The sequence below is a fragment of the Polistes fuscatus genome, unplaced genomic scaffold, assembly GCF_010416935.1.
Source record: "Polistes fuscatus isolate 324 unplaced genomic scaffold, CU_Pfus_HIC Scaffold11, whole genome shotgun sequence".
NCBI classification, from domain to species: domain Eukaryota; kingdom Metazoa; phylum Arthropoda; class Insecta; order Hymenoptera; family Vespidae; genus Polistes; species Polistes fuscatus.
This window is the reverse complement of record NW_025113009.1, coordinates 870,767-883,119: the sequence shown is the minus strand read 5'-3', so window position 1 is coordinate 883,119 and position 12,353 is coordinate 870,767. Positions and strand designations below refer to the sequence as shown.

General features: G+C 36.7%; 1 protein-coding gene and 1 long non-coding RNA gene across 2 annotated transcripts in view; one reads left to right on the top strand and one right to left on the bottom strand.

The window, feature by feature from the left end:
• The window catches only part of LOC122526490 (RNA polymerase II elongation factor Ell-like), a 42,134-nt gene extending 36,844 nt beyond the window's left edge, over positions 1-5,290 (bottom strand). The window contains exon 1 of the mRNA XM_043649922.1: positions 4,948-5,290. Coding sequence (XP_043505857.1) covers positions 4,948-5,082 — 135 coding nt within the window. The 5' untranslated portion in view covers positions 5,083-5,290. The remainder of the gene's footprint in view (positions 1-4,947) is intronic.
• Positions 5,291-6,095: 805 nt separating this feature from the next.
• Positions 6,096-7,281, top strand: LOC122526487. The gene is made up of 2 exons (XR_006306076.1): positions 6,096-6,915; positions 7,120-7,281. It is a non-coding gene; the product is annotated as an uncharacterized LOC122526487 (long non-coding RNA).
• The last annotated feature ends 5,072 nt before the right edge of the window (positions 7,282-12,353 follow it).

Genomic DNA, 12,353 nt, shown 5'->3' with positions numbered 1-12,353 from the left:
TTCCTATAATCGAGAATCCTTTGAAAAAGCGGTGGCAGGCAACACGAACGAAGGCAAAACGTGAAAATATTCTGTCGAGACACCCTTCGTCCTATTCGTAAGCTCTGCTGCCGTTACTAAAAAAAAAAAACATTTAGTACCAGATTGATAAAATGTGAATTGATATTTTACGTTCCTTTTTTAACTTTCTTTTTTCTTTTCTTCTTTTTTTTTTTATTGTTTTCTTCTTTTTTTACTTAATACTTTTTTTCTACCTTGGTAAGTTACGAATCGTAAGGCTCTCTCTTCGGTATCGGCTTTCTTGATTTATCGCGGCATTCACTTTCACTTGGCATAATTTATACCGCGCCGTGCCGTAAATCGAATATATCTCGAGTGCACGTAAGTCGCCAATTAAACGAAGGATCTTTTTTTTTTATTTTTTTTATTTTAGAGAATATCAGAACGATGAGTAGATTCTAGGAATGATAGAGAAAGAGCAATGCAAAACCTAACTGCGTTTACGCTTTGATGCCAAGAAATAAAATTCAGGGACAAAGTTCTCGTATTACGTTTTCGATAGTTAGCAAGCTAATTCAACGAAGAATTTGATCGTAGAAAGAACACGAAAGGAAGCAATTAACGATCCCTAATTATTGCCATGGTTACGGGTGTTGCGTCGCGGCTTGTTAACGGTAAAGTTGGTTATTTATGTGGGATCGGAGACGCACAATGTATCGCACAACATATAGTAAAATGAACTTTTACAGAAGTGCCTAGATATAAGGATTTACAGAAAAGATTGTACGAGTAATCTCCTAAATTTATGTAAATTTATCTCTAGTGAAAATAAGCTCGAAAAATTGGCTTTCAATTTGCGTCCTTTCAATTTATTATTCGATCGACAAAGCGAATTGATTTCTTCTCCAGATTCTATTATTTATCACGAGCTAAAAAATCCTGCATCGTAAAATAAACTTTCGTCAATGCATAGAATAAAGTTTAGTTTATAGCCAATGGCTATTGAGGATTAGGCCGACTATGGTAAACCTTTTTCGAATTGACCTTCCTACAGTCCTTTTTCTCAGTAGGCCTCCGAGGGGACTTGAGGGAGAGGGGAGAGAAACGGTATGTTCGCTTATATCCCCACACCTTTCACGTTCTCGAGGTTCACAGAGTAGGATCGTTACCTTATTTACTCTTGCTTGCACCTGTATCCCCTCTCCAAGGCTAACCAATAAAAAAGGACTGATACGTACAAACGCGCTAATAAGATTCCAAACAAATTATATTTAAAACATTAATGAAAAATAAAAGATCGTCTATGGTCGATGATATATAATTCCGAATTCTTATTCAAATTTGAAGCAACAGTTGTGTCGTTCAAGGGGAAGAAGTTTAGATTCTTCTTTCCTAACAGCTGATTCTCCCTCGGGTACAAAAATATTCTGGATTGGAATTCCAAACTCTTTGGAACGTAGTCTGAAATAGTTTTCTTTTAAAAAAAAAAAAACCTTCTTGAAATCTTTCATCGTTTCCTTTGATTTTTAACAATAGCTTAAAGTATTATATATAACTTATAAAGAAATAAAAAGAACGGACTAACTCTGTGGTTTAACGAGGAAAAAATATTGATTCATTTCGCGTATCCTGTCGTATTGATGACGTGTATCCTGGATGTTTTTTCAAACCGCAAAAGGTCTTTGTACGACAAACGATGCATATTCTCAATTTTCTAAATCGTGACTATTCTTTTCTGAATTTTATTAACATCGCTGGTCAGTGTCGATCCGAAGTTTAAAATATATATCTAAAGAAAATATAACCTTTGAATAATTACACAATTACAAGCCTGAATTTTTTTTTTTTTCGTCTAAATTTTTTCTATTTTTTCTATTTCGTCTAAATTTTTTCTAAAAGCTCTCTTGCCTTTTATTTCGTTCACATTTATTAGCCCTTCGCGATAACGAGCTTAAACGTCGTATCTAATTAAATGTTATCTTCATATATTTGTTGCTTATGTTTATCACAAATAAATAATGTTCTTTTTTTTCTGCTACGTAATATAGCGCTGCTTGCTGGATGTCGTTCACGAAAAAAAAAAAAAGAAAAAGAAAAAGAAAAATAAAACGCACCAATCACCATCAACGAGCTCTTTCGATCAATTTATCTTCTAATCGTATAATGTAGGTCGACTAAGGGACGAAAATATATACGTTTAACACGTTAGGAAGAGCAGCAAAAAGGGTGAAAAAGAGAAATAGAAAAAAAAAGAGTATGTATTAAGTATGAAAAGCAAGTTCAAATTGTTTTTCAATTAAAATCAAGCAAACATTATTTAGCGATCTAATCTCGCAATTTCGTACAGCTCGAAGATAAACTGTTATCTACCTTTTTGTTTAAAATTCGCCAAGCCGTTTCCAAGCGCAATTGTTTCGATCAAAATTTAGAGAGACCCAGGAAGCTGTTTCGTAAAGGGTCGTCGAACGAAAAATCGATTCTTCGGCAAAACAAGTTTTTCTTACGTTTTAACACGACTGAGAGAGAAAGAGAAAGAGAGAGACAGAGAGAGAGAGCGAGCAGAATGTTCTGCAAGTTCCGATATCCTATTTTTCCTGATATTTAAAAATGTGACTCATCGGAAAATAATTTCGTTTCGTTTCGTTTTCGACAATCGGGGGGGGGGGGGACAAAAGCGATAATCAAAGAAACGATTTTTCAGGTAGAGAAAAGGAAAAAAGGAAAAAAGGTATTTCCGGAAAAGACCTTTTCCTTAGCCATTATATATCTATACAAAAGATGCTTAAAATATTATAGAGAAGAACGACACTACGTGCCTAAAAAAATATTGAAAGTTTTATTAAATTATCTCTACCAAATTTCTTCTCATTAAAAAACGCTTATAAATGCGTAACGCGACATATATAAGTACATATGTATTTAACTTTCACAAAAGACTCGTAATTTTCTTCAATAAAATGATCGTAGTATGAATCACGCAGCTTGCCCATAGCTTGTGCAAAGTATATGAAAAAAAAAAAAAACAAGTAAAAAACATGTCAATATTTAGCAAGAAAAGTCAACGTTCGCTATTATCGATTTTACGTTGCTTTCAAACAGCGAGTAAAGGTAAAAAAAGAAAAGCAATGATTAAGAAAATGTAGCTGTAGAAGAAGAGGTTGTTGTTGTTAGGTTGTATCGAGAACTCGATAGGATTTGTGGTATAAATCTTTCGATAAACAAAGTCTATCGTCGAAATGTATCGCGACAATTCTACTTTCGAATCTCGTCCGAGAGAGTTGAGAAGGAAAAGGGGGAGAGAGGGGGGGTCTGATGACGTTAAAAAATTCACATCTAGCGTAACGTTCGTCGATGAGAGTGACCGTCGTTTTGTGCCTCAACGTTTCTCTTTCTCTCTCTCTCTTCTCTCTCTCTTGCACGTTTAGTTTCGTGCTATTCGTCCAACTATTGGAATTGAAATAAAAATTTGAAAAATTCCGAAAAAAAAAAAAAAAAGGAATAATAAATAAAGGTATAAAAGTATATAAAGTGGAAACAAAAGCGCAGGTAAAAGCGTGAACAAAAGTGCAGACAAAAACACGACATGACGTCTTTTAAAGGCCGCACGACCACCGACGTGGCTATTTTCAGCGTTGCCTCGGCGATACCTCGAGGAGAACCGTTCTACAATGTCACCATTCGAGAGTTTTAAGCTGTCCCTTCTCTTTTCTTCATCTTTCTTCGTTTAAAGCCACTTTGCTGCTATGCACGAAGAAAAATCCTATTTTAAGATTTTCCTATCTAAATACATAGATACATAGATACACATATACAATATACAATATGCATATATATTTCTGTAAATAGAAGACCGTAAAAATGATGATCGTTAATAGTGACGACTGGCAAGACGATGAATCATCTGTCTATACGTTTCCTTTGATATACAACAAAGAATTTTTACTTTCTCTACATTTTCCCTAAATTCCTAAAATTCTAAAGATTGAACCCAAGCTGCGAGAAATCTTTTCGAACAATAGTTTCGATAAATGAAATTCAAGAAAAAGAAAGAGAGAGAGAGAGACAGAAGGCTAAGCAGAACATATGCGTAGGAAAATCTATTGTGCATTTTTATTGTGCATTTTATTGTGCGTTCCGAAAGTAACCGGGCATGTGTTCTAATTTTCAACAGCGACAGGCGAAACATCTGTAGCATTTCTTTATCTTAAAAAGCAAAAAAAAAACCCGTAAAACAAGGTAAAATATGTATTACGTAAAGATGGTTACTATGCTCGATCTATCGAGCAAAGAAGCCAAAAAAAGGAAAAAACAAAAAAGAAGAAAGGAAAGAAAAAAAGAAGGCAATCCGTGTGGTCTGGCGAGTGCGTCGAGTACTCTCAAAGGGTTACGTAACGTAGTAATCGCAGTTGTCAAAGCATACGGTTAGAAATGTCGAGAGTTGAAAATCTTGCTCTCGCCTTGAGACCTTTCGATGACAGGAGTGTTATCGTTAGTTCATTTCGCTAGTCAAAAGCTGGGTTCGATCAGATAACTCTCCGTCCGAAATAAATTTGAGTTTTTTCCTATATTCGAAATACATATGGTTTTGATTAATATCGTGCGTAGAAACGTGCGTATCCGTTACGACACAGCTTTTCCAGCCACGAGATCGTATGCACACGGACGCAAATGTTAAACACGCATGCATACACGCATGCACGCACGCACGCACGCACGCAGGCCCCCACCCACGCAAGTTCGCACGAAACTCGACGTAAACGAGCACATAACGCACGAGCTTGCGTGGCGCTGATGTGCGCGCGAGTGCACACACACGAACACGAGTTTGCTGCTGCTGCTGTTAGCTACTGCTACTGTGGACGTATATGTGCGTTTGGAAACAGCAGTAAAGTCAGCCCAACGAATGGAAGCTAGAATAACACCAATTTTGGAAAAGATCAAACTCACCTCATTTCGAAGAAAATCTTCGATGGCACGTTGCGCCGAATCCGTGAGCTTCACAAATATGAGCGATTTATTCTCGGGAAGATTGTTTTGCGACGACGACAAACCATACTGGACACCTGCCACCAGCGCCGCCATTTCTCTATCTCTCGGCAGTGGCTGCTATCTCTCTCTTTCTTTCCTTCTCGTTTGCGCTCTCTCTCCCCGCACAGTATCACATACACGTCGTCCCCTTCGTTGTAAAAGCGCATACACAGCTGACGTCCTCTTCGTTCTCTCTCTCTCTTTCTTTCGTTCACTCTATCTCTGTCTGTCTCTCTGTCTCTCTCTCTTCTGTCTCTCTGTCTCTCTCTCTTCTCTCTCTCTCTCTCTTCCTCTCTGTCTCTTTCTCTCTCTCTTTTTTCTCCTTTTAATCTCGTGCTTCGGAACGTCAGAACGAGAGAGTGAAGAAGTAAGCAGAGAACAATTCCGTGATCGCGAGGAAACTATCTTCGCACCCGGAACTCTCGATCACCGTGACGACTTCGCCTTCGTTTTCCTCTTTGGGATAAAGATATGGATAGAAAGAAAGAGAGATCCTTCTACCTATATCCGTGAATACGTGTCTTTTCTCCAACTTTTCCTTCCGTTTTTAGGTTATATTTCCGTTAATAACGAAAAATCACTAATGATTTATCTTAATGAACGAGGAATAACCTAACACGCGCACGTCTTCGATTGTCGTTGTCCCTGTCGTCTTCACCCTCTTACTGTATTGTCCACGCTTCTTTTCCTTCAATCGGTTGCTCTTCGTACGTCTCCGTGCGTCTTCGGTCGAGCCTTTTGGCGATACGTTACGAGTCTTCGTTTGTATCTTCCTTCTACGTTTTTCCAAAAGCAGACAAATTTTGGCTTCTTTAGTTTCTTCGTTCTCGTCCTCTATAGTTTATAATACGACACCTCTTTTCTCGACTTGCTGTGTCGTTTTTCTCCTTCTTCTTTTCGTCTCTCCTTAATCTCTCGCCAGAGCCTTTCGACGGCCTCTCGACGAACGATCTTTCCACCACTGCTTTTCCTCTTTCTCTCTCTTTCTTTCTCTCTCCAACACCTCAAACGTCGTTGTCGTTGTCGTCGTCGTTGTCGTTATCGTCGTCGTTGTCGTCGTCGTCGTCTTCGTCTTCGTCACCGTCGTCGTCACCGTCTTCGTCTTCGTCTTCGTCTTCGTCGTCGGTGTCGTCGTCAATCTCGTGTTCGGCTTTCCACCTCCTCCTGCAAAGATTTTCTCCCACACTTGAAAAGTGATTAAGAACCGCGCGTAACCACCCTTTCGCACGTTCCCTTGGCCTTCTTTTCTTTTAAACGTCACATATTAATGCACCGATATAACATTTGAAGATTTTCTCGTAGCGGTTAAGACTTATGGGAAATGGGGAAATAAAGAAGGAAAGAGAGAGCAGCGCCCGTCCTTTCGTCTTGACAAACTACACAACTACACTTTCGAACTGCCACCTAGTAGGTGGGGATTGCGGGAGAGCCGTCGGCCAATCACAAGTATTAAGTAAGCGAACTGATAGCCTGGCGACCTTACCGTTCTCACGCGGTCTTGAATAATGTTCGACTAAGAGCATTAAGTCGATTTCCTTCTCGATCCACATGCACACCTAGCGCCATCTCGTAGCTCCTTTCGATTCGACCAATCAGCGAATCGCTAGTAACCTCTTAGGGAATTTATTTAGGAATTATAGTATCTTTAAATTTCCAGTCTATCTAAAGTTAACCTTTAATCGATGTATATTCGTTTAACTTGTGTATCTCTTTCCTCGGATAAAATTTCTCATTTGTTTTATCGAGTATTTTGTTAAACCGACAATGACTTTTTTGGCCAGAGTGGCAGGACTAACTTGGATAATTTATATGGCACACATTGTGTCGAAAGGTTATCAGAGTAATTATGTACCTTCTGATCAATCAAGATGGCCAACAGATGAAAGGGTAAATACAATTATGTCATATTATGTTCTTTAAATATATTTCATCTTTAAGATTAATTTATGTTTAATCGAAATAAATATTATAAAGAAAATTTGTTTATAATAGAGTTAAGAAACATGCTTTTTGAAATTTAAATTAATTTACTTACCATCTCATTTGTTTATTAAATTTGTATTTTATTTAAATTTTGCATTTCTTTTTTAGGCAAGAAGAACTGATTCCCTATAGTAAGCTAAAAGAATGAGTAAAAGAGATGTCATTTATGATCAATATTTGATCGTACAATTCGTATACTTACCTCTCTAGAACAGTTATACGGATTATATAGAAGTGTAATGATTTAATAAAGAAGATTCAAGTAGTTTATATTTCTTTGATCTTATATCGAAAGATCTAAAGCTTTTATTTCTTTCTTTCTTTCTTTTTTTCTTTCGTTACTTTTACTCTAACCGATAATCAGAATCATCGTTATGGAAACATGGACACGATATATGTAGAAGTCATTGTAATCGTACAGGTAAGGATTGAAAGAAAAGAAATGTACATAAAGAAGGAAAAAAGCATTCAGACTAGTAAGTTTTAATGATTTATTAGAATCTTTGGATTACCTTCCTTCGAGGCAGCCCATTTCCAATAAGAAAACCATTCTGTTTCTTTTCACCTTATTATTTATCGCCTTATGACGCAAATCATTTTTGTTCCGCTATCCATTTAAGAGCACCCTTTGGATATGGTACATTTTACACAAATGAGGAACGAGAAAACTGTGCGAACGGACAACAGGAGAAAAATTTGAAATGAAGTTCATCGTGTGTGTGTATATATATATATATATCTTATACGTTCTTGTTTATATATAAGGTATCCTGTAATTGGCGGAGAGCAAAGGATGATTCTACATGAGAAACTAAATAAAATGTGTAGAATAAAATTTGTTTATGTAAGACTTTGTTTTGAAACAAAATAAGTTTGAAAATTTGTCAAGTACTCGTGCACTTGATTTAGTTTCAGTTCGAAGGATTTTATTATCTTACTCTTAAATATTTCAGAGAGCGCTAACTTTGTGCTTCTAAACATTAATGCAAACATTGTCAATATGATGATATCTCTTGTATCGGTTCTATTCTTATGTTTATCGAACAAGGTTTTTAGTTTCTAGGTTCGCAAGCTCAGTCAAGTGTATGCGTATTCCACAAATTTTCAAACTTATTTTTTTACAACGCGAAGCCTTATATGAAAAATTGTCATCTACATATTTGACTTAATTTTTCACGTGGAATCACCCCATGCTCGCCTGTACCACCAGCTACAAGAAACCCTGCATATTTCTCTCTTTATATATATATATTTATATATACACACGCGCGCGCGCGCACAAACACACACACACACACATACACACGATGTAAACGTACGTACGTATCGCTTATATGCTTCTTTCTGATATTCTTTTTGTTGCTCGCGAAAGCGCGTTTATTATTTTCTTCGTTATTACAGAAATTCGTATCGGGCAGGATAAATGTAAGTGTATGCCGTTAGAAGAAAGCCGTTTCTCGCGATCAAGGTAAATTAACGAAAAAATAATCGAGAAAGGTATGTATGTACGAAGAAGCTTTGTATTTTCTTATTTCCTTCGAGACTCCATTAATGTAATTGTCGTCGTCGTCGTCTTCGTCGTCGTCGTCGACATACACCTTCTTCTACCATACACTCGCGAGAATCGATGGCACCTCTGGTGGTATATCCTTAAAAAAGTCTCTAACAGAGAAGCACGGATAACATTCGCTCTGTCTATTATCTCTCTCTTTTTCTCTCGTTGTTCGGAGAAGATGATTACGATATCCTCGCGGCATCTTCTCGGAGATTCGAATGAACGCGTGCAAAACATCTCGATATTTAGACCTTTTTTTTTCGTTTATCTTTTTGCTAAGCTTACAAAGATATGTTCTTTTTGTCAATATTATAAAGTAACAGAAGTGAAAAGAATAACGAAGAATATGGATTGGAAAAAGAGAGAACACGCAGTGTGGCACAAGTAACGACGATACACCGATATGCTTGAGTATACGAATGCGAGCTGAGACATATTGAGATTATATGTATTTTTTTCGAGAGAGAGAGAGAGCTGGAAAATCGAATAGTTTTTTCAAAAACTTCTTCGTTCTCCACGATTCTCACTCGCGTTTCTTTTCCCAAATATAAGCCTCATGAATTTTCGACTTTGTAGGATTGCGCGAGGTAACGGCTCGGTTATGACTTATGACGTACAATATCACGATCATGTTTTATACGTATGTATGTACAGTGGAGTGGTATGTATAATAATATGTGCAATCGTATGTGCAATATATTTATCTGTGATTGGTATGGCCGATAAATGCGCTAGTATCTTACACGTGCACGCGTACTTGCGTTGATATGGAAATGAAATTACGGATAGTTGAAGGATGTGTCGGTTGATTGAACGTGGGGATTTAAATAGGATGGTTTAGATAGGAGGAAGAGAGAAGCCAAGACATAATGATCTGTGTGTTAAGATGCAACCCTCGCTTGATCCATTGCGCTGCGATTCTTTGCCCTACTTTTTCAACTTCTCGCGAAATTCGTTTTAATTTATTTTTCTTTCATTATCAGTACCATCGAGAAAAGAAAATATAAAGGTGATAAGACCTAGCGAGTTCAATAGACGCACCCACGTCTAGGGTATCGATCGCACCGACTTTATATATATTTACCAGTGACTAGATTTGTTGGTCATGCGATCGATACTCTCGTCCTCATCGTTTCTTCCTCGTTCTATTAATTTCGACTCCTCTCGAATCCTCGTTCCCCTCTCTCTCTCTCTCTCTCTCTCTCTCTCTTTCGCAATTTGTAATATTTTTGTAACAAATAACGATATATTATATTTTGTTTATGATATGAAACACAACGTTATGATCGAAACATCAGCGTATTTTCGCCTTTCTCTTTCTCTCGCTTTAATTCAATCTTTAGATTCTTTTCGCTTTTTATGCTATCATTTATCCTTTTTTTTTTCTTTTATTTTTTTTCTATCATTTTTTTATCTTTACACATAAAGGATCACACTCATTGTAACATTGTCATTTCTGGTTCGTCATCGCACGATGGCATATTCTTATATATGTACAAATCACGTAATAAGTTATCTTTCTTTTCCTGTAAAATATGTTACAAGGCATACGGTCAAAAACGACGATCGCGATTTTGAGAAAACCTTTCGTGTTCGCGCTTAAATTTGTATCTCTGAGTTATATAAATATATAGGTGTACATATGACGCGAATTTTTCAAACGATTTTTCGAAACTGATAGTTGCTTTTAAAGTCGACACACGAATGTATTTATATCGTTTGATAAACGAATCTTCTTTTTTTATCTCCTAAATAATTTTACCGTTATTTAAAGCGAACGTCTATTCGTCGACTCGACCTTCTTAAAAATCCAATCGTAACGCAACGATAGACATTCTTACGACGTGTTACTCTTGATCCGTTCGTTTCTACCTATCTCATATTCTCTTTCTCTGTTTTATTTTTTTTTCTTGCGATGAGGACGCTACGCGGAAAATCATTCGTCTATTTATCGCCTATCTATATACGCGGCATTTATGTACAATGCAGGTTATGATGCGAGAGGAAAGATATGAGCTTCATTTATCACCGATGATACGATTTATAGAAAAGAGAAAGAGAATATCGCTTGGACGGGACGAAATCGGGAAGAAGCTAAAACTTGACGTTCATTTTCGATGTTTCTCGAAGAATTAAGCTTTTCGTCCCGATGTTAACAAATTAATAAGAATGTAACTCTGTAATGCGAGTAAACGCGAATGAAAAAGTTGAACATTTATTATTAACAAAGATCGGGATTTTGATATATGTAATAATAATCTCCTTTTCTCTCTCTATATATATCTCCCTCTCCCCCTCTCTCTTCCTCTCGTTCTCGCTTTCAATCTCTTTCTCTCTTCTTAATTCGCTCAACAAATTTTGTGTTTAATGTGCGTGTTTGAATCGGATATAATTGCTTTAGGTTTACCTTTGTATTCGCAGGCTACGCACCGGCGTTTCTCATCCTACGCATGAAAAAAAGTTTGATAACAACGATGGCGGTTATCAATGCTTTCCGCGGTACGACGAAAACGACGACGTATCTTTTTGTTCGATTAGACATCCTTTTTTACGTAATAAGACACGTAGTCATCCGTATATACGCACGGATTTACGCTTATTCCTTGCTATAAATAACAAGGTCGCCCCTTATATACGCCATATCCATTTTTTATTTGTTTTCCCTTTTTTCTCTTCCCTTTACTCGCGAAGCATAGAAACTCCATCTCTTTTTTGTTTAATACTTTTTCTTTTTCTTTTTTTTTTTTTGCTTTTTTTCTTGTTTTCTTTTTTAATAATATTCGTTAGGTACATTACATACGCGTCATACGATTTTTTTTCAAGCATAGTATTGTCAACAGTTGTGTATATCTTTTTTTTTTTCTTTTTTTTTTTAAATTTGTATCGTTTCATCTTAAACGGCTTCTTTCAATTCTTCAGTATTCCCTGTCTATGCGCTTTCGATAGCTTTGAACGATCTCTAAAGTCTGGCTCGATATTTGGTTCTGCGCCTTTGCCAGCGATCGGAACGCAAAAGTCCAACGTGAACATTCGTGCGAGGTTTCCTTCTGTCCTTCCTTCTGTCGAACGGAAAAAAAAAAAAAAAGAAAAAGAGGAAAAATAGCGAAAAGAAAAAAGTAAAAATTAGGGACTAATTATATAGCCCTTAATTTTTCCTTTTTTACTTTTGTAAGATGGAAAGACGTTGTTAATCGCACCGATTAAGCGCGAAAGCATGAAACTTTTGCGTTCCAGATTCAGATCGGTGTGCCGTCATCTTACTCGTACTCCTAACTCGAATTTCTATTCGTACTTGCTTCGTTTCTTTGACTTTTTCCTTCATCGCGGTCCCTGTTCACGGTGAATTAATCGAGGTTACGTTCGATTATTGCGATTTGCATTTTCTCAATTATCAATTCGACTCGAGACTATTATTTTCAGACGTTAAACGATTACAGAGAGTATAAATCTGCTCGGAATGTTCTTTAAAAAGAGAAAAATATTGCAACTATTGGAATAGCTGGTTGCGTGTATTATTTTTTCATCCTTCTTCTACGTGTTCGTGCGTATATGTGTTTGTAGATCGTAGAGAGTGAATATGTATGTATGTATGTATGTATGTAAGAGTGTGAAGGAATGTATTAGATATACACGCGTAACGTGTACGCATTATTTAAGGGACAAGTATCACAGAATGTACGAGATATTTTAAGCTTACGAGATATTAATCCAAGCGGAGAGAAGGAGGAAAAGTTAAGCTGCTCGATATCGACGAAAAAAACTCCTAAATCACTTCCTACCATTTCTT